We start from the raw sequence: 23,781 nt of genomic DNA, 5'->3' as shown, positions 1-23,781 counted from the left end.
GATAAATGTTAACACTAACCACAGAAAAGGTCATGAGTGGTACAAGGGTCGGACCAAAGACATTGAAGAAAGTATAAAAGTAGCATGCAAAAACTAAGGGGATGATTGGGCCAATAACGTTTTCCACCGAATATGTACAGTGTCGGACCTGCACGCAGTTGACCCTATTTACCATGCAGCCTGTTCTTCTATGTTTCGATCAAAGAAGAGTATTCCACCCAGATTTATGACGCAAAAACTCCCTGAAATACTTGAAGATATCGAACCAGATATAAAAAAACGTCCAAAAAGGGTCAGGACACAATGAAAGATGTCAGGCGTTTTTGAGGCTGCTCGATTTTTTCGAAAGAAAATGACGAAGAACAGCTTATTGTCAGTGAGCTTGTTGCAAAAATTCTTTGAATGGAACTGGCCTTGAACCGTACTGTAAAAAGTACTTGAAGAGCAAGCTCCTGGAATGTTTCAAAGACCAGCTGATATTTGCAACTATTGACGGGAAGGCTGACGTGGTGACATTCAAAGAAAAAATATCCTAGATACTCCAGGATTTTTATTACTTTGAAAAAACTGATAACAAAGAGAGTGAGAAAATCAAGCTTATTAGATTAACAGCCAAAATTCTCAAGAGTGATATGAAAGGACTGCCAGTACAGAAGGAATCAAATATGAAAGCAAAGCAGTTATTTTCAGCTGGCAAAGCAGCTGAAAGACTCTCTACCTGGTAGCCTGATGGTGTTCTCAGAAGAACTGTTTGATAGAACCCGCTGCAACTAGCCTCAGCAGTGCAACTGGATCACCGTTTCAAGTCCAGATTCCTTATCGACACTTTACACATCCATGGATTCTGCTCATCCTACGCTGAGGTCCAGAAATTTAAACGTTGTGCATCAGTCCATGACAAATCTAGCCTTCTGGGATTCGCCTCCACACATGCTGTGCAGCATGTAGCTGACAATGCAGATTACGATGTATGCACGATGGACGGAAGAAACACTTTCCGTGGGATGCATCTACTAGTAACAGTCACACCACCTCTCAGTAACAGCCGACCGTTCATTCCGAGAGCTAAAATTTCATTAAATGAAGAATCTCAAAAAAGAAAAATTCCCATCCACCCTTACCGCATTAGTGAGGCGGTGCTTTCAAAGGTGCAATATGAGAAGATTCCTGACAGAACTTTTAACGACCGGTATGCCTCATTCGATGAGCTGTGGTTAGCCACCGGGTTCTTGAACTTTCCAAGGTCGAGCTCGTTTCATGTAGTCAGTTTTCTCTAACAAAATTCACAATGAAACTGGAAACCTTCGCAATAAGGTAAGAATCTTGTTTTTGCCCATGATTGATCTCCCGTGTAAATGGATCCTTCCTTTACTCAACCTTGCGCTTTGATGCTTGGCAAGAGAGAATATACGGATTCACACCAGTTCTCACATTTGATCAGCCGCTCTGGTGGAAGTCAGTGAAGATCCTTAAGTCCGACACCACGAATGAGCTGATTAGTATTGCTCTCAAACCGGGTGGTTTCCATTTGATGATGAGTTTTGTCGGATGCATAGGACACCTCTTGCAAAGTTCCGGTCTGAAAGAGGTCTTGGAACCCCCCATTGCACTTCCTGGCTGAAGGGCCAAGAAACGGAGATCAGCACCGCCGGTACGGACTGTAAAGTCTAATGCCGTATCCTTTACCTTTTTTTTATATGCACCTGGTGCAGGACCGCACATTCTCTCTGGAAAAGGAATTTCCAGAGCTATTCGTGCTCATATTCTCGTGAGCTCGGCCATATATGCCCATCTCCGCGAAGACAAGCAAGCAATCTTGGCTTTTTAGACATGTCTTCTGTCTTCAATGACGTCCTAGACGGATACCTCCCACCCGAAGATCTCAGTTAGAAACTCCAACTCAAGCAACTGGATAACTTTTTCAAGCAGCAACGCTAAGACCTGCTGTCTCAGAGAACGGCAAAGCTCTGGTTTCAGTTTCTTGATATGGTTGGACTGCTGCTCAAATACATACGTGCCGAGAGACTGCGCCTGTGGGATCTGCACTTACAAGCTGCAGTAGAGATGCTTCCGTTTTTAGCAGCATCTGGACATAACCTCTATGTCATGTCTGTCTAGATATACCAGCAAGAGATGGCTAAGATCCAAACCAGTTACTCAGAAATCTCCAAAGCATTTGAACGCGGAGTTCATACCATTAAAAGATCAAAGCTACGCTGGGCTGGGCTCTCGGCATATCTTGTCATCGAAAAAGAGCACATGCGAAGCCTAAAGACATCGGGTGGTCCTACGACTTGAGGTGGGGTGACAAAGACCCATTTAGGTACTTTCAAGACCAACATGCCTTGAGATCGACCTCTTGATGGAGAAACAGCATCGCGACATGAGTTCCAGGAGAAAGGAGCGTGACTTTGACGACACCCAGAAGATCGCTGGATGCTTTGGAGAATCTTCCCCGCTCAGTGGAGACGATTAGCATAGAAACATTGTCAACGGCATAACTTCTTCCTCAGATGTTAATGTTGACGAGGCTGATGCGGCTGGAAATTTGATCCTAATGAGATGACGGGAAAAACCTTGAAGGAGCAAGTCTTCAAGAAAAAAAAAACCAAGTAACCTGTCTGAATGCCAAATGGGCGGGGTCATCCGTGGGTAGTGTACATAGATCTGGCGCTCCTCGTCGAGTGATTTATAATAGTGGCCCAGCGAACTGACCTTCAAAAAGGATACTTCAAGTGCGAACTTAGTACGATTACTCCTTCTCTCTTTGGAAGCAAAGGCTTAATAAGAAAAGCAAATAAGCCCGAACGTGCAAACGCGATCTTTCAAGCTCATTCACTACAAACACGCAAGGTGTACTAGTGCTATTGTTCTCTTTGATGGCTGTGAAGGGGGTCTAGAAATCAAAGATGCTACCCATTTACGTCGAGGAAGTATGGTTGGTCGCCAGGTCTTTTTCATCGAAGAGATGACCTTCTGCATGAAAAAGGAAGAGTTTCTTTCGTGCAAAGCGAACAAAGCATGTTTCCTGAATTTTCTTGGCAACCATTTGGATGCCATCAATTTGCAAATTTTCCACTCGGAAGGAGACGCTGAAGTTCTAATTGCAGAAAAAGCAGTAGAAGCTGCTCGTGTTACAGATACCATCGTGGTTGCTGATGATACTGATATTTTAATTCTTCTGATCAGTCGATCAGACTCGTGCTCTGGGCGTTTATATTTCTCACCTGAAGCTAAGTTTAGTAGTGCCAGTTCAGCTTGGGATATTGGTGAGATAAAACAAAAGCTTGGAACAGATGCCAGCCATCTGATGCTGCTCTGTCACGCCATGCTTGGTTGTGACACAAACTCTCACCTTTATGGAATAGGAAAGAGCAGAGCCGTTTAGCTGCTACTTACAGACAAGAGTTTTAGGGACGGCGCTTCTGTGTTTGGTGACAGGTTCGCATCGATTGACGATATTGTGGGAGCAAGAGAGCGGGTCTTGTTGGTACTCTACGGTTACCTTGATATTTCAATCCTTGACACTGCCAGAAAGGCAATCTTTCACAGAAAAGTGAGCACTGCCAGTAGTTTCGTGCATCCGCAAGAGCTGCCACTGACTCAGGCAGCAGCGGAGTACCACTCCGTACGAGTCTACTGTTAAGTTCAAGTCTGGCTCAGGAACCCAGTAGACCCTATAAACTTAGGATGGAAACTGCAAGATAATGAAGTTTTTGCGCCAATGAAAATAGATCTTCCTGCCGCTCCGTCTCAGCTGCTGAAAATTATTAAATGCTCTTGTCGTATTGACGGTTGGTATAGTAAGTGTACCTGTAAGAAAAACGGCTTGAGTGTACCGTAGTCTGCCTTACCTGTATCAGGAATTCAGGCGACGATTCTAAGTTTCAAGACGAACTTAGTGAGGAAGAATAAAAGTTCACTGTGATGATGACAAATTTAGTTCCTACATTTAGATGAAGTGCAATTTTTATACATTTTGTTAATAAGATAAAAGCTTTTCGTCTAAGCTACAACGTACTTTGTTCTAAAAAGTCTAGGGCACTGAGGTGTTTTGTCGCTCCTGTTAATTCGTTTTTTGCTTTTGAACCTATTTTTGTACATTACCAAATAGACCCTGACAGACGGTAGTAGCAGTTTTCTGAAAATTTACAGCTTATTTTCTTTTAGAAATATGTTTGTTTGCTAATAAGTAGTTTTCCTTTGGCCAGGCGGTGAGATGAACACCAGAAATGAATTCAGAGTCAAAAGTTGACCATATGTGAAACATATGTGAAACACAAGATGTGTGAAACACTTAGTTTTTACATATTTTTTTTAAATTTTTCTCGGTTTTTAGCAAATAAATAAAAAAAAACGTAAAAAAACAATTTTAGATCGAACTAGAGGTTTAAATTTTGATATATTGCTAAGCTTCTTTTTCCTGTTCGGAGGGTCGAGAAACCATTTCTGTATCAATTTTTCCCGGTCAATACTTATTTTCCTCCTACTATTTCTGTAAAACGAACCACCATTTTAAGGTATAAAATGGAGTTTCCATCCCAATCTGGTATAATTGTTAGTAGATAGACGTACTACTTGCCATCCAAGACGAAAAGATGTAAAAAAAAGTCATATTTGTGTTTTATTCTTTTCAACCATTCAAAAAAAGCAAAGAAAATTCTTAAATATACGTATATAGATACTTGCCGTACTTGCTAACTAGAAAATTAACACCGCACTAATATATAAATTACCCTCATTATATTAATAAAGGACAACAAATAATTAAAATAATGCTCGGCTTGCTATTGATATAATACTCTGGTATTCCATTAAACTCAATTTCTTAAATATATCAAATTAATAACCTAAATTAATCTTACCTTAAGTACGCCACATAACAGTTTTTTCTCATTGATCTCTGAAATAAAACTGAACTAAGGAAAAACAAAAAATGAATGGATCTGCTAAGCACTAAATATGCATTAGACTGTATGCACTATCTATGTATTAAAATATACGTAATTCTTAATTCTTTTAAATCCTTCATCATGAACTCGTCTGATGATGAAGACCGCCTCGTCTGAGGACGAACGGATTTTGTTAATCACTTTAAGGTATTTATTTATCTGGCGTATCACACAAGGATAGGACCTTTGCTAAAGCTCTTTTATCAGCTGAATAATACGCTCATATTGCCAAGTAATTTGCTTCCTAAAGAAACCATGTCAATGCCTCTATAATTACCACAGTCACTCTTATCACATTTCTTTTAGGGTTTTTTAATTAAAGTTGTCCTAAAATCGCTAGACACTTCCCCTTTTTTAAAAATCGTGTTCGCAATCTTTACTAACTTGTCCTCAGCTCCATAACCACCATGTTTATAAAACTCATTTATCACACTATCAACACCTGGGGTTTACTATTTTTTATCGTTTGAGTACCGTCACTAATTCATCCTTGCAAATCTTTATTCTCATCCAAAGTGTCACAAACTTTTTCATTCTCTACTATATCTTTTCCTGTAACTCTATTGTGGTTTAGCTCATTCTCAAAATGTTATGTTTATCTCTTTTTAACTCTCGTTATTGCTGATTGTCGCCCCGTTCCTATCTTGAATGGGGACATGTCCGGATTGACTGTTTCCTCTCAATTTATCGACATACCAGTGCTATATTTTATTATTATGCTGTCTGGCTGCATGTTCCAGATTTTGGGCAATTTTATCTATGGTCTCCACTTCACACCTCTTTAATGCATGTTTTAGTGCTTTCTCCACTTTGTTTACATTTATATTGTTTTCATATGATCTAACGCTCAAATATTTCTTGTACAAGTTCCTCCTCCTCTCTATTAAGTTTAAAGCATTTTCAATAATACATCTAGTTGCGTTTCAAACTTTCTCCCCTGTTACACCATCAGTGATCTCACATACTTTTTTCCAAAAATTTTTTTCATGGTTTAAACCCTCCAGTTTAGTATTCAACGTTCCTGTAAAATTTCTCTCATATTCCCATCCTGAAGTCTACCAAACCTCATAGCTTCCCGGAGGGTAGTTATCCTTCCTAAATTTCAGCTTTAGGTTAGCCCTAGACTTAAGACCCTATTAGATGGCGATCTTTAATTTTAACATTTGTAACATATACGTATACCCTATTAGCTTGTACCGATCCTGCCAGTCTTTGGTTTACAATAATATAAACAACAGGTTTAGGTGTATTAGCATAATGTGAATACCTTGCTAACATATGGGCTATGACCAAATATCGTATTAGTTATAGCTAAATTGTTATACCTACAAAATTGAAGCTATCTATAACCACTGTTGTTTCCTTTTCCTACACCAAATTTACCTACACTTGTATGCCATCTATTTCTTTTTCTGTCGACCTGGACATTAAAATCTCCTAATGAAAATACCATATTTCTACCTGGAACCTTGTTTATTTTTTCCTGTAGCTGTAATTAATGTTCATCTGAGTCTACTATCTCCATAAGCCGGTTCTACAGAGGCATATACTACTGCATATATACCCTGCAGGCATATACCCTGCACATTTTAGTCATAAAATGAGCCACTAGCATTCTATTATTAATACCTTCTCAACCTGCACAAGACTTAGCAGTTTCCTTATTCATCTTAAGCCTTACTCTCTGCTTATGCACCCAATCCTTCCTACACTAGTAACTAAATTCTAAATCACCTAATTTCATTTTTCCTTCCCCTGGGATATGATTTTCTGACAATCATAATAAGTCCAGTTCGAAGCATCTGAATTCGTCAGTCAAGATCTAAGTACGATAGTTGTTTTTAATGTTATAATATTCACAGTTGAAATTTTCATATTCTTTAAATCATTGAAATTATTGTGGTCTCGGGAAAAGCTATGGTCCCAGAATCAGTGCAGGATGGGGATTAACACTTCTTCTCAAGTATACACAAATCGCTTAATCCAGCTTATAACTGGACAGCAAGAAATCCCTGGCACCTCCAATTAAATGGAGGCTTCGTGCATTCCTGGACCCATCTTGGTCTATCAACAGGAGTCGAAATCCTCTACAGATAGTCTCTAGCCTATTACCTTTGACTCCTTATATATTTTTGCAATGTTTCTACGGGGAGGCAACCCATAATAGATAACATAGCCAGGAAGAGGTTTTTCAGCCCACAAAAGCCTTCCCTCCCCGAAAAAAACAGGCCAAGTCTAGAATAATTATCCATTAATCAGAAGCCAGTGCAAATGTCTAGATTCTATATTCTGGTTTCTAGATTTCTAGATTGCTATATTCAAACTAGATTGGCTATATTCTAAGATACAAATTTCCTTCAAAACACACAAAAGCCAACGGTTTGGACAATAGCAAAACAATAAGATGTATTCTAATTATATATATATTAGTATATACAGTCGATAATGAACCGATTATTTAGCCGTTCTCATAATGAACGAATTCGATGGATGGGTTGATGTGAACAGTACTATGTCTTGTTACATTTGTTTTGCGTATGGTGTTTAACGTTCGATAAAATATAGTGGTGTAAAATTATATAACCAATCAGATTGCATCCTAATAAGGCGGCTCAGATACCACCCATTTAGGTATGCAATGATTGGTCTTGGCCTTTGTCCAACTTCACCTGAAAAAGGCAATTGAAACACAGTTTTACTAGGACTATGAACGTTTTTTACATGCCCCATTAGTTTCTTGTTATTTCATAGTGCCATGAGAAGTGCAAGCAATATGAGAACGTTTTGGAGGAAGTAGCAGGTCGAAACCCTGAACTACAACTTTTCCCTGTGATTTTTGGAAGAAAGCCATCTCAAAATTCTGGGCTGTTGACTGAGAACAAGGAAAATCAGAGTCCAACAGTCTCATCAGCTATGGCAAGTACATTTAACTTAAGTTTTCCTTACGTTTTTGTAACTGGGCTTTTTAGTTGTGTGACGAATTTAAAAAATGTAGAAAGGCAGCAACAAGGCCAAATCCATCCTAAAAATCTTAATAATGGCATATTGACCCTCCCCCACCTCATCTAGTAGCCGTTGCAAATCCCATATAGCAGTAAAGAATATGATCGTAGCGTTAAGAAAAAGAGTAAGATTTTTTAGTCTAACTTATTTAAGTTTAGAGTAAGCTATTAACTTGTTTAATTATAATTGCTCTGCTAGTCCATGTTGAAATGGAATGACCCCAGTTGATGTAACATTTCACATACAAGCGGCTCATACAATTGCAGCATGTCGAACAAACAGAAGTTCAAATAGGGACAAGTCCATTTATTAGACAGTGAAAAACAGACAGAAGAAATTCTGGATATTTTGCCCACATACATCAGTGATTATCAGTATATAAACTAAAGTATTACGCTTAAAAGAAACTATATTTATACGAGATAATATAATTACTTTCAGGTCCCGTAAATTTCCGGTACATTGGCTGAGAAGGGTCATTAACAGGGTTCATTCAAAGTCTTGAGTTCTTTAATATTGCCTAAATTTTTAAACTTATATTTTATTTTTCAACAAACTCTGTTAATGACCCTTCCCAGCCAATGAACTAGAAATTATCTGTAACCCAGAGATAATTATTTTATTCTGTATAAATATCACCCTAGAAATTAGTTCCTCCTGGGCCTCCAGAGGCACCCAGGGCATCCACGAAAAGTTTCCAGTCATCTTGGAGGCCTGCTGCAGCTAGTGCGTCTTCAGGCTCTAGGGACGCATGTATATTTGACAGGCCTCATCTGTATGAACGTCTTTGGGTGTTTCTAGAACGGCCTCGTCTTACACCTTCTGGTTGCTAGAAGAGGATGGAATGCGACGATCAATTACTGCCCGTCCTCATGACATGCCCTAAATAACGCCACCTATGTTGACGGTTAATGTCTGTTATTAAAGTTAGCTGGACCTGTTGCCCGATGGTGCCATTTTTTACCCTCTGGGTCCAGTTTATATTTAGAATTCTTTTTTGGCAAGTTTTTTCGAATGATTGTAATTTTTTCTCTTATTGCTGGTTAAGGTGCCAGGTGTCAGATTCATAAAGCAGTGCTGACAGAACATTGCTTTGGAATAGTTGTGGTTTTAGCCTCAGAGAGTATGTTTGAGATTTTTAAACTCGTCTGAGACGGTTAAATGCCCCGTGTGCTTGTCTCAACCTAAGTTGGACTTCTCTTGCGTTTGGACCAGTTTTTTCGACTGTACTGTCAAGGTATCTGAACTCGACCACCTGTTGTATGTGGTCATCTCCACACTTAATAGCAAGAGGGGATCCACTGGTAGCCTTGCTTTTTGTTTTATTTGTTGATTTTTAGTCTAAATCGGTCTGTTGCATCTCTAACACTATTTATAAAGGTCTACAGTCTCAGTTTACATGTTTCAAGAAGGTTTATATCGTCAGCCAAATCGAGATCTACAAGTCTGGCCAGCTCACCAATATCAATTTCATATCCCTCACATTTACTTAAGATGTAGTCTACAACAAGGATGATTCTATCTACTTTGATTCTATCTACTGAATCAAAAGCTTTCTCAAAATGTATGAACACAAGGTACAATTTCCTTCTTCCCTCATTGGTTGCTTCCAGCAGCAATTTGAGGACAAATATGAGGTCATTACAGGAGCGGTTTGGGCGTAAGCCGTGTTGTTGCTCGTGTAGGTGTCTATCAAGATGTGATTTTATTATGTTGAGGATTATGAGAGCGAACAACTTTCCTGGGATTGAAAGGAGGTGGATACCACGCCAGTTTTACACTTGTGGCATCTCCTTTTTTGAAAAATTTTACCAGGGCTCTTCTAGTTCAATCTTTAGACACTTTTTCCGATTCCCACATTGTCTTGAAGAATTTGATCCACAAGGTCATGTAAGGGATGACAGTAGTCTTAAGCATTTCTGCTGTAATTCTGTCTTTGCCTGGGGATCGTCAATTTTTCAGTCGTTTTGCCACTATATAAATCTCTGTGGTATCCGGGAAGTCTATGTTGATTTGAAGGTTTAGTATCGGTGTATCAGGGATCGTTGGTGGCTCTAGAGGGAGGACGGTTTAAAAGTGTCCGAAAATAGTCTACCCAGACTTTGCTCATATCTTTTGGATTTGTTGCAAGACCTCCACTCGGTTCTCGTATAGGACCTTCCATAGTCTGACGTTTCCAACGATTTTGTTGGCTTAACGGTATACAGTCTTCGAGTCTCCTCTTCTTACAGCTTCTTCAGCTAATTCCGCTTTCTTCTCAAGATGGTTACGTTTGTCCTTCCTAGCACTTTTTTCACCATCTTGTCCATGATATTGGTGTGTCAGGGTGCTGAACACGATTCTCAGCAATGCTGTTAGGAAGAAGAAGAAGTTTCGTCTGTTTGCCTTTTTCAATATCCACGTTTAATCCAACGGCCATTGGTCTTTTGGTCTTTTCTTGAAACCAAGGACTAGTTTAGCAGCTCCATTATAATTTTCTTCGATTTTCCCCCACATTCCTCAACCATTTCTTCAAGGGATTGTAGGAGTTCGAATCTGTTAAGACAGCTCTTTGATGAATTCTTTTGATATCCCTATCTGACAGTTTTTCCGAGTCCAAATTGTGGTTTTTGCGGAGGCACCCTTTTTTTCGGGGCTTTCAGCTTGATTTTGATCGTTCCTATCATAATTGAATGATCAGAGCTTTTATCTTCATCTCTGAATGAGCAAACATCTTGGAGATTCGTTCGCCATTTTCTGCTTATAAGTATATGATCAATCTGGTTTTTTGTCACTCTGTCTGGAGACGTCCATGTATATTTGTGGATGTCTTTGTGCTTGAAAAATTTGTCGCCGATGATAAGGTCATTTGATAGTGCACAGGTTATCAGCAGTCTCCATTTTCATTTCTGGTGCCAAGGTCTTCATTTCCCATGGTTGCAGGGCAATGCGTTTGGTCGTTTCCAACCTTGGCATTAAAATCATATGTCAAGCATATGATATCATGCAATGGTGTTAACTTTATTGTAACATTTAAGTGATTGTAGAATTCTTCCTGTATTTCATCTCCTGCATCACTTTTGGGTGTTTAACAAGCAATTAGTTTCAGCTATGCAAGCTCTTCAACTAATTTCGGAGGTTCGACAAATGATGATGCAGCGCCATTTATTTTGAATTGTGTTTCTAATAGATTGGATTTTTTTTAAAAATAGCCACATGGTAAAGATGAATTCTATAATTGTTTAATTCATTATTTTTTTATTTTTTTTGCAATGTGTTAATATTTGTGATTTGGTAAATTTTATCATATTTAGTTTACCTATTGTTGCTAAAAAGAGGGATAAATTAACAGGATAAGCTTGTTTTGGTGTTACTTGGTTGTTTTACATTTGCTGTTTTTTGTTTTTTTTTTCATAGGCATGTATTTTGGGGGTGATACCTGACACGGTGATGCCATAGATATTCGATGGTAGCCACAACACTTGGCTGGGTAGAGAATTTAAAGTGGCGAAACCCTATAGGCCAGTGTATTCTCCTGATGAGCCCTTGTGTTGGGTTGTTGCCTCTGAATTATTTGTCTTTATTGTTTTTTCTATTGTTTGGTAAATGACGACTTATACTTATTGACGACATGACTGCCTGTCCATGGATTATTCTTTATGGTTGATTGTGTTTGGCTATGCTGTTTGACCTATGTGATTGTATGGATGAGTAGGGTTAAGGCCTCATTCAAGTGCTGGTCTATATTAATCACTAATTTAGGAAAACAGTCTTCCTTTTCTCCTTCTGTCTCTTTTTTTTTTTATGTGTTTGTGCTGTTGCATTGTTGATTTCTCTTTTCATGATATATATATATATATATATATATATATATATATATATATATATATATATATATATATATATATATATATATATATATATATATATATATATATGTATGTATGTATCAGTCTGGGGTTTATAGGTTTCCAATTAACGATGTGTTTGGAAGTTTTTCCCGAAAGAATAATAACTGCTCCATGTTCTTGTTTCTTTTCAGGTCCACTGTACATTATCGTGGACCCTCCAGGTAACCTCTCTCTACCATTTCTAAGCCATCGAACTTATGACAAAGCAAAAATGTCTACATTGTATCGTGTCATTTTTATCTCCAATTGTTCCGGCTTGGAATCTTGTGCGAGTAGTCGCACATTCCAAAGTCCAATTTTTAGTTTTTGTTTCGCATTTAAAAATCTTGTCCGGGGGAACGCATTGGTCGCTGTCTTTGAGATCGGTCCAGTATTCTTTTCTTTGGATATTTCGGTTGTAGTTAGGTTTCTCTGTCAAGTCTCCCCTTCAGATCACAGGAGTGGGGTGCAAACCCACTGCCAACCCTCCACCTTTACACAGGCTTGGGACTGTCGCAGTCAAACATCAGTTGGACCGAGGTGGAGTTACATATAGTTCGTATTAATTGTAATACTTTAGTTTATCTGCTGATGATGATCATTGATGTATCTGGTTGAAATATCCAGAATTGTTTGTATCGGTTTTCACTGTCTAATAAAAGGAATTGCCCCTATTTGAACTTTTGTTTGTTTGTCATAGAAAGACTGTGTGGTCTTTGAAAAATTACCATTTTAGTATATTCTACTTTCGTAGTTTAATGACAGAGAAACAATTTTGTATATTAGCTTGATCTTTCCTTTTTGTCCTTTTTTGATTTCCGATCTCTTCCTTTTTTATAAGTTGTTTGTCTTTGTAAAGAGTCCAGAAGTACTACTTCTTTTAATATATTCTTTTTTAGTTCTTTTATATTTTATATTGTTATATTCTTTTATACTTCTTTTAGTACTTTAGTATATTCTACTTTCGTGGTTTAATGACAGAGTAACAATTTTGTATGTCAGCTTGATTTTATCTATTTGTCCTTTTTTGATTTCAGATCCCTTCCTTTCTATAAGTTGTTTGTGGTTTAGACTCTTTCTTTTTCAGTCCTAAGGGCGCCGTATTGTGTACAGGCGAAAATGGTTGTTTTTTTCTCTCTTTTTAATGGCTATAGATCCGTTGTTTTTTAAGATTTTCTTCTTTGGATCTCGACGTTTATCTTCTCAAAAAATAGTTTTCAAATTTTTAGACTTTCCCCGTCGCTTTTTGATAATTATCACAACGTAAACTATCTGAGGCATTTTCTGGATGAAAATATATTCTTACCCATTCGTGTGCAGGTATGGTTGCATGTAAATTAACAAAAGTTTTCTAACATTTAAAACTTGGTCATTTTCATACAGCTATGAAAAAGATACGCCAGCTTCCCCTCTAAAAGAGATTATCTTTCTTGGCTTTACTTTAATTAGCCACTCTAGTGCACTAATTAAAGTAATTAATCTAGGCACTAATTTGACCAAGCTGATTCAAAAATCAACGAACTCTACATATCATTATTTTCTTAAGAGAAAATAATAATACATATCCTATTTTTATTTTCGTTTTCTACTATATGTGTTTTTTTTTTTTCTGAACTGGATAGTAAACTTCTATTGGATCGTTTGAGTTTCTCTCATCTGTTGCTGCTGCTATCTATGATAATGATATCAGTCTTTTATTTAGATGCCCTCTTTTGGGACTTCGGTAAGCACAATCTCAAGTAGATGGGAATCAGGTAATAGTCAATCAGATAGAAAACTCGGCCGGACAAAAGGCATAAATGATGTATCTGTTGCTGAAGGATACAGTGGAAGCCGAGTGAAGAGGGCGGATGTACCTGGCTTAGGAAGAATTGTCGAGGTAAGGATATATTTTACCTAAGTAATTTTTCTGATAATATTTATATAGATGTCTTTACTAGGAAATGCATGAATCGTATAGACCAGGGCTTCTTAAACTATGGGTCGCGACCCCATTTGGAGTCGCGTAGCAAAATTATGGGGTCGCGAGTGATAAAAATACAATTTAACAAAAAATGTTTTTTAACTTCTAAAATTGTTTTTATAAAGAAAAATAACAATCATCGTAGATAAATATAACCCTTTGCGACCGACGGGACCTTACAGTCCCGGTATGTAAAAATCCTTTGGGCGCTTCTTAATTGGTTGATAGCACCAGAATTGAACGATGTGCTTCAGGATGCTGTTAAGGTCATAAATTTTATTAAGAGCCATGCCCTTAACAATCGCTTATTTTCAAATCTCTGTAAGGATACGAATTCCAACTACACAATTTTGTTATTATATGCAGAAGTAAGATGGTTGTCAAGAGGTCAAAGTTTAAAAAGATTATTGGTATTAAAGGACGAGATCGAAATATTTTTAACTGAACGAACATGTGAATTTGCTGCTTTTTTTTAAAATGACTTGTGGCTATCCAAGCTGTGTTATTTGTCAGATATTTTGCGAAGTCAAACGATCTTAACTTGTCTCTTCAAGGAAAAAATTGCGATATATTTACTTCAAACGATAAAATTGAAAGTTTTATTAAAAATGCCACCATTTGGAAAAGTAGGGTCGAAAAAAATTCGTTCGAAATGTTTTCTAGTGTCGACAATTTTGTAATTGAGAAAATTCATCGTAAAACTTTTATTGCAAAAACTATTGTAGATCACTTAAAGGAACTAGAAATACAGTTCCGGACATATTTTATATTAAATATTGATTTACAAAAAATAGTTTGGATTCAAAGGCCGTTTTGGATTGGATTAAGTAAGATTGATCATCTGCCACTTAAAGCTCAAGAGGAATTTGCTGAGCTTTCGTGTGACTCAAACTTAAAACTATAATTCCAAAAAAAGCCCTTCACTGAATTCTGGATTGGAACTAGAACTGAATTTCCCACAATCGCCGATATGGCGTTAAATGTACTTCTGCCATTCAACACCACACATTTATGTGAAGTTACTTTCTCAGCTTTAACACACATTAAATCCCAATATCGTTCAGCGATCAAAAATGTTGAAGAGGTCTTACGTCTAGCAGTTTCAAACATTACACAAAGATTTGATTTGTTATGCAATAAAAAACAGGCACATCCATCTCATTAAATTTTTAACGTAAACTTTAATTTAATATTTACCACGGAACTACTTGGATATATTCCAGAGAATTAAGACGGTCAGAATCCACTTTTGTTTTTGAGACTATAATAAAAACATTTCTATAACATTTTGCGCAAATTTCAATTTTAGATTTTTATATGTTTCAAAACGAATTCTAAATTTATATATTTTCATATGCATATGTATATTGTTACCTAATAAATATATCATTAAAAAATATTAATTTATTTTTCTTTTATATTTGCTGGGGTCGTTAAGAAACTCGCAATCATAAATGGGGTCGGGAATTACAAAAGTTTAAGAAGCCCTGGCATAGACGATAATTAAAGCTTGACTTGTTGTCCCTTTTCATCCAAATACAGATAGTGTTAACTTTTTTTTTAATGTCATGGCGTCAGGTTAGGATCAATACAACCACACTGGGAAAAAAAAATACTAAAAAAGCGTATTTTTCTAAAAATAAAAGATGTTTTAAATAGATGCACAGTTCTAAATTGGATACTTCAAAATCAATTCAAACAACCAAACGAAAACTTAAATTTATGTTGATATATTGGAATTTGTTTGTGATAAGTGAGTTTTTGTTAGTTAATGCGGATCGCCTTTGGGATGTTAAGTTTGTTCCCATTTTATCTGGTTTTTGATTATACTGGACCTGGATTTCTCCAGGGTTCTTGGTGTCTTTTATTTTTTATTATAATTTTTTTGTATTTTTGTTTATTTCGCTGGACGTGTCAACGGGTGGTGTTGTTGACCGGGCAATGACGGGAGAATATGTTTAGAATTGTATGAATTGTATGTAGTGAAGTATGGATGTTTTATTTAATTTATTTTAATTTATTGAACCTGAACTGGTTTAAAGGGTATTTATCCGTTATTCTTCTGTTTTACGTCATGAGGTTTCAATTCATGAGGTTCAATAATAATTGAGCTAAGAAAGTCTTGCGCGATTTCAATTTCTCCTTCCTCTTAATGTATTAAAGAATCACGCATTTTATAGGATATGTTTTCCTATAAAACTATTTGTGATTCTCACTGTTGCTTTTTTTTCTAACCGCAGATTTCATTTGCGATTTGATGTAGTCATTGTGATACTGTTTGTCAAATGTATTCTAGCCTTCATTTTTTTGCAGCTGAAACACACAAAAAGTCGACTGGGAATAAAATATTGGGAAATAATCAAACAGAAAATCGTCGCAATTAAATTTTTTTCGTCTTCTAGAATTTTGTATCCTAGGCAATATGAAAGTGGAATTTGGTTTTGCCGTAAGCAAAGCCAAAAATATCAGCAAATTGAGGAAGTAACTAGCCAAAAAGGCCTGTTCAGTGGGTCTTTTTGTCGCAGAAAACCGGCTTTGCCACTTTTTTCACCTCCTTTCGCATAAGGCCTTCGCTTTGTTTTGACAAAGATTCAAGTCTTCTGCCTTTAGATGGGGTAATTGCTTTGCTCGGGTAGTCCCCTAAATAGTCAAAATCTAGGTCAATTATGCATGCTAAAATTTATTGTTTTAACGTAGCGCCATTATAAACTGTTTCAGAAACGTTATCAATGTTATAATTATCGTCTTCGTGTCTGAGCAAAATTCAGTGATTGAAGTAGATATAATCATTCAAAAGACGGTAATAAGTTATACGCAAAATGAAATAAATTAGGAATATTCTTTTACTTAGGAAATATACCCCCCATCACCACCCAGGCCATATTCAGGGATAGGTTACTGGGATCGAATAACTCCCCCCCCACAAAAAAAAGAAATGTCCGACAAGTAAAACATAAGAAAAATGTAAATAAACCTTGTTTTTTTTTAAGTTTTTTGTTGTTGTAAATCCCTGGTAAAAATACCCCCCTCCCGAACAAAATCCGGGTACGCCCTTGTCCATCAATTCCTTACATTCTATGTTATCCATCTACGTGCATATTTTAGTCTAAGTATCGATTTTCTACCCAACAAATTTTTACCCAGAAAGGAATATATTTATTCTCAATGTTTTACTTCTTAGTGACTGTAACTTCATCGTCAACTTCACTTCAACTTCAACTTTAGTTTTAACTTCAAGTTTGAACCTTTAAACCCGGGAATGGGAGAATGATGCTCTAACGACTGAGATAGGTTTAATTCATTCGTTCAACCCCTTTGTTGATTTTGTATGTTAAAATAAGGGTTTTCTCTTGTAAGTTCTATCGACATAGCAACGAATCTAGTGTATATTTGCAGTATCCTTTGTTGGGGGTAGATTTTACCAACAAATACCGCTTTTACCCAGAAAGGAATATATTTATTCTCAATGTTTTACTTCTTAGCGACCGTAACTTCATCGTCAACTTCACTTCAACTTCAACTTTAGTTTTAACTTCAAGTTTGAACCTTTAAACCCGGGAATGGGAGAATGATGCTCTAACGACTGAGATAGGTTTAATTCATTCGTTCAACCCCTTTGTTGATTTTGTATGTTAAAATAAGGGTTTTCTCTTGTAAGTTCTATCGACATAGCAACGAATCTAGTGTATATTTGCAGTATCCTTTGTTGGGGGTAGATTTTACCAACAAATACCGCTTTTACCCAGAAAGGAATATTTTTATTCTCAATGTTTTACTTCTTAGCGACCGTAACTTCATCGTCAACTTCAACTTCAACTTTAGTTTTAACTTCAAGTTTGAACCTTTAAACCCTGGAATGGGAGAATGATGCTCTAACGACTGAGATAAATTTAATTCATTCGTTCAACCCCTTAAACATCAGCGGCTTTTACTGACATAAAACGAAAATCTTGCAATATTAGAAATTATGAGATTGTAAATTGTGTCTGAGGAAGATAAAAGGTTTTTATGGAACTGATGGTTGAGTAAACTTTAGAGGAAACTTATTTGATTGAAAAGTGAAAGTTCTAGTGCTCTTTTAAGAATCAGAAATAATCGGGAGGCAACTAGCGTGATATTGTCACGAGTCGTGGAAGATGACTCGTGATATTGATTCATGAAATATCACGAGATATTTCCGGCAAAAAGATAGTTTCATTACTCCATAAGATATGCCTTATGAGGCAAACGGATTCAGTGGAGTATGTTATGTGGTCAGTGAGAGATATATTTTATAGATAAATCTTCATGATATGTATTTATAATGAGCTCTTATTAAAAAAACGGAAAGATCAATGAGGCTAATAATATTAGATGATGAACTTGACTGTGCCTCGTTTTTCAGACTCAGCGGGTTCCAACGTGGGTTGGACGTATGTAGTGCCGCAAGAATAAACAACGAGGGTCTTAGAGCTAAAACGCGGGGTTGGGAAGGGTGGGAAGAGAGCAGAGTTTTTTATGGCACTGGGTATTAACCAAGTGACATATAGCAATCGCAAATTCTGTCGGTCTGTCTGTCTGTCGGTCCCGGTTTTGTTACTTTAGGGATTTCCAGGTAAGCTAGGACGATGAAATTCGGCAGGCGTATCAGGGACCGGACCAGATTAAATTAGAAATAGTCTTTTTCCCGATTTGACCATCTGGGGGGAGTGGGGGCCCCGTTAATTCGGAAAAAATAGAAAAATTGAAGTATTTTTTAACTTAGGAACGGTTGTTCAGATCTTAATGAAATTTGATGTTTCGAACGATATCGTGTCTCAGAGCTGTTATTTTAAATCCCGACCGGATGTGGTGACATTGGGGGCAGTTGGGAGGGGGAAACCTAAAATCTTGGAAAACACTTAGAGTGGAGGGATCGGGATGAAACTTGGTGGTAAAAATAAACACAAGTCCTAGATACATTATTGACATAACTGGAACGGATCCGCTCTCTTTGGGGTAGTTTGGGGGGGGGGTTCATTCTGAAAAATTAGAAAAAATGAGGTATTTTTAACTTACGAACGGGTGATCGGATCTCAATGAAATTATATATTTAGAAGGATATCGTGTCTCAAAGCTCTTATTTTAAATCCCGACCGGATCTGGTGACATTGGGGGGAATTTGGGGTGGGGGAACCTAAAATCATGGAAAACGCTTAGATTGGAGGGATCGGGATGAAACTTGGTGGTAAAAATAAGCAGAAGTCTTAGATACGTGATTTACATAATTGGAACAGATCCACTCTATTTGGGGGGGGGGTTAGTTCTGAAAAATTAGAAAAATGACGTATTTTTAACTTACGAAGGAGTGATCGGTTCTTCATGAAACTTCATATTTAGAAGGACCTCGTAACTTTACCTCGTTTAACCTCGTAGATCTTTTATTATAAATCTCAACCGGATCCAGCGTAATTGGGAGGGGGCAGTGGGGGGGACCGGAAATCTTAGAAAATACTTAAAGCGGTGAGATCAGGATGAAACTGGATGGGAAGAATAAAAGCCTGTCTAAGATACGTGACTGACATAACCGGACCGTATCTGCTCTCTTTGGTGGAGTTGGGGGGGGGGGGGGGGTAACTCTGAAAATTGAGGTATTTGTAACTTACGAAAGGGTGACCAGATTTTAATGAAATTTGATATTTAGAAAGATATTGTGCTTTAAAGCTCTAATTTTAAGTTCCGACTAGATCCTGTGACATAGGGGGGAGTTGGAGGGGGGAAACGGAATTCTTGGAAAACGTGAAAATTGGGGTATTTCTATCTTACGAATAGGTGATCGGATCTTAATGAAATTTGATATTTAGAAGGAATTCATGTCTCAGAGCTCTTATTTCAAATCTCAACCAGATATTTTGACATTAGGGGGAGTTGGAGGGGGAAATCTTGGAAAACACTAGGAGTGGAGGAATCGGGATGAAGCTTGGTGGATAGAATAAGCAAATGTCCTTGATACGTGATTGACGGAACCGTACTGGATTCGCTCTCTTTGGGGGAGTTGGGGGGAGGGGTTCAGTGATTTGGCGAGTTTGGTGCTTCTGGACGTGCTAGGACGATGAAAATTGGTAGGCGTGTCAGGGAGCTGCACAAATTGACTTGATATAGTCGTTTTACCAGATTCGACCATCTGGGGGCTAAAGGGAGAGGAAAAATTAGAAAAAATTAGGTATTTATAACTTACGATTGGGTGATCGGATCTTAATGAATTTTGATATTTAGAAGGACATCGTGACTCAGACCTCTTATTTTAAATCCTGACCGGCATTAAGCCTCTTATTTTCCTTTTAAATCAATCTATTCATTCATAGAATTTTGTTAGAGCTCATACCATATGATCTCTTGGCTCTTAGCTCTTCTTGCCTCGTCACAAGTGCCATATGAGCTCTTAGCTCTTGTTTTTCAAATGGATCACAGGCACTAATGTTTAACAATTAAAAATTTCGTTTTAAACCTTTTTGATGTCCTATGTGAACAGATCAACTTTGAAATCACCTTTGTGGTTCATTTATGAATTTCAACGCTAAGTACTGAGGAACCCCAAGTTAGAACTCGATATTTCAGGGCTTTCTAAGTTCAAAAAAACCCGGGTTTAACACGAGAGTGTGCATAGTGGCTGAAAACGAATTGTAACTGATTCGTCTTAAGCCCAGAATACTGAAAATGTATGATGCGGAGCTGGGGTTCAACCTATATGGCAATCCACTGCATTAAAACAAGGTTTTGCTTTAAACGGCTATTTCCTTAATGAAAATTTAGACATGCTATACTGCGTTATTAATTTGCGTACAGGTCTGGCCTCCTGCCTGTCTGTTTTGTATGCTATTTTATAATACCTATTTTATTTTATAATATGCTATTTCTATCTATTTTATTATATTTTTATTATTTTTATTATGCTATTTTATATATACTATTTAGATGATTTTTCTAATGGATTTCTCCTTTTTTAGCGTACTAATGGAGAATTGGACATATATTTCAGTGACAAATATGAGCTTAGCATATCACCCTACACTGCAGCGATTAAAGTGCGTAGACAAACTGACCCTGTTTCAATTCGGTTTCCTCCTAATTCTGTTCTTCCTGCAGATGTAGAACATAGACTATCGCAAGTGCCAAAGTTTTTACAACACCTTAAAAAGTTACCTTCCGGTTTGAGATAATCTCACTTGAAATTACACTCAAGATAATTGGCTGCTTTTCCGAACTTATATGTCACATGGTAAAGACGATTCGCAACAGTTTTGTGATTAATTAGAGAAAGATCATCAACTTAATTTCTGGTGTAGCTTGAAACCCTTCTGGGGGAGAGTGGAGGGGTGTATATGCAGTGTCATTTTTCAGGATTTAGCTTTATATTCGCTTTAGACGACTTTTTCAGGGAACAGTTAAAATTTTAGACAGTCTCTAGCTACATCTATGAATTCATCCCAACTGAAAACCAAATGTTCCCCATATATGGTATTCACTTCTGTCGTCCTTTTGTATTCCTTATTATAGTTTTTATCTTCGGGGGATATAGATTCTGTTTTTGAAATAATTACATGTTGCATAGCCATTGGGCGTTTCACCGTTTTAACCCCATCCATTCATATTTATCTCAAGTGTATAATTTAATTTGTAAATTGCACTAATTTAGGATTATAATTGTGTCTAACCATTTTACTTTACTTATCGGAACGCGTCCCATTATTTACATGACTTTATATTTTGTTTATATTACTGATTAGTCACTATGATCCTCCATCCTCCCCCTGTTAACATAACATTCTGGTTATGACCTTGCTAGGAGACTAGAATTTTTGTGGTAATTATTATTTACAATTTAAGATTTATGTTCCCTCGAAACATATGATATTACGATAAGCCTACAGCTGTAACTTGTACCAAAAGAACAAAATACTGATATCATAGTATTCTTCGGTTCCAGATTTATCCATTTACTAAGCCATAATTATGACATTGAGCCAGAATTATGACAGAATTCAAAAATTTTCTTGATAATGATCTAAAACTCTTAAAAATATTGAAAAACTAACGCATTTTGCAGGTTTTCAACGTATTTTACTGAGCCAGAATTATAGTAGAATTCAAACTTCTTATAGATAATTATTTAGACCTTTCAAAATCCTGAAAAACTAATGTATTTTGCACGTTTTCAGTGTATCTTACTGAAAATTCACTGAGCCATTTACTTAGACAGAGTTGTGACAGAATTCAGACTTTTTTTTTATATAATTATCTAAACCTCTTAAAAAAACACTGAAAACCAACACATCTCACACGTTTTCAACATATTTTACTGAGCCAAGAATCACGATAGAATTAAAACTTTTAGATAATGATAATGATCTAAATCTCTTAAAAAATTTGAAAACCAACGTATTTTACACGTTTTCTACGTATTTTACTGAGAATGTGTTGAGCAGTTTCTAGGAGTGCATTATGACTGAATTCCAACTTTTTCTTGATAATTATTAAAACCTCTTAAAAACAATGAAGACTAACATATTTCACACGTTTTCAACGTATTTTACTTAGCCATAATTATGACATTGTTTAAACTGTTTCTAGATAATGATCTAAATCTTAAAAAAAAAAAAACTTTAAAAAAAATAGATGGATAAAACTGAAACTCAGCTACTGAATGCTTTCGAAAATATTGAATAACATTGAAATTTTTAGGCATTAAGGCTTCAGAAATGTAATTTGTATATGTCCAATAGAACAGAATCACTTTTAGAGGGTGTATAAACCTTAATATCTTTAACTTTACCTTTATGTGGATCCTAAATTTGACAATTACAGTGCAGTGTTTTATGGAATGACTTAGGAAGTCTGTGATGTTTGTATTTTATCTTTGAGGATATGAATACTAGTTTTCATAAGTTTGATTATTTTTATACTATTTTAGAGCTGGTTTTAGGGTTTTATAGTTGTTAATGGGTTGTTTTTTTTTATAAATATACAAAAACTGATAACTATAAACAAAAAATCGTTGAAAATGGACTGGTGAACGTTGAAAAACACCGTTTAATGCTCAGAATAGTTCGAAGATCTGTTAATAAAAAAACAACCCCGTAGAGTCCAGAGGCAAGTGTTTTAAGTTATGCCCCGGGGGCATATAAGGTTTTTTTATGGAAGGGATGATCGAATAATCTTTGGAAAAGGCTCATTTGAATGGTATCTAGTTTTATTATTTTTTTCTTTAGAGTCAAAATTGAGCAGAGGGTAATTAACCCCTTCATGCCCTTTTTTCTCCAAGATTCATATAACAATTCCTTCAGGATACACCCCAACCCCTCTCCATAGCCCGGGGACAAGGGTTGTAAGGTATGCCCCAAGGACATACAAGGTTTTTGTGGAAGGAGTGGTCCTACAAACTTCGGAAGAGGCTCATTTGATTGAAAGTTGAAAGTTCTAGTTTCATTTTAAGAGTCAAAAGTGATCGTAAGGCAATTAGCTTCCCAGTGCCCTTTTCTAACTTTGAGATATCCATCTTGTTCAAAATAGTTCAAACAATGCCTCCAGGGTACAAAAAATCAAGAACTAGAGGGAGGCAAAGATTTCTCAGCTATGTCCCTGGGCCTATATGTTTTTTATGGAAGGGGTGGCCATAAAAGCTTTGTCGGAGGTGTATTTTATTGGAAAATATAATCCCCTTACTTCCCCAGGGGCAAGGATTGAAAGTTATTCAATTTTTCTATTTTCAACATGCAAGATTTGTTACTGGGAAAGGGATGCTCCCGAAAATAATAAGCCGTATTGAGGTGAAATTTTTGCCGAATGTTAAGAAGTATAATGAGCTAAATATAAACATACTCTCTGCATCTACGATAGAAGGGCATTTCCGCTGTATGTTGGATCTCTTGAAATGTATAACCTTGTGATAAGCCTACAGCTTTAACTTTCACTAAAAGAACAAGATACTTATATCGTGGTATTCATTGGTTTCAGATTCATCCATTTACTAATCCAG

General features: G+C 36.7%; 1 protein-coding gene across 1 annotated transcript in view; it reads left to right on the top strand.

Moving 5' to 3' along the window:
• LOC136038237 (serine/threonine-protein kinase PLK4-like) overlaps window positions 1-22,696 on the top strand; it is a 70,213-nt gene extending 47,517 nt beyond the window's left edge. Inside the window, exons 11-13 of the mRNA XM_065721343.1 lie at window positions 7,704-7,868; window positions 13,527-13,703; window positions 20,753-22,696. Of these exons, the coding sequence (XP_065577415.1) occupies window positions 7,704-7,868; window positions 13,527-13,703; window positions 20,753-20,965 (555 nt within the window). The 3' untranslated portion in view covers window positions 20,966-22,696. The remainder of the gene's footprint in view (window positions 1-7,703; window positions 7,869-13,526; window positions 13,704-20,752) is intronic.
• Window positions 22,697-23,781: the final 1,085 nt, after the last annotated feature.

Source organism: Artemia franciscana, chromosome 17 (assembly GCF_032884065.1).
Source record: "Artemia franciscana chromosome 17, ASM3288406v1, whole genome shotgun sequence".
NCBI lineage: Eukaryota > Metazoa > Arthropoda > Branchiopoda > Anostraca > Artemiidae > Artemia > Artemia franciscana.
Note: the sequence above shows the minus strand (reverse complement) of the source record. Positions and strands in the feature narration are given on the sequence as shown.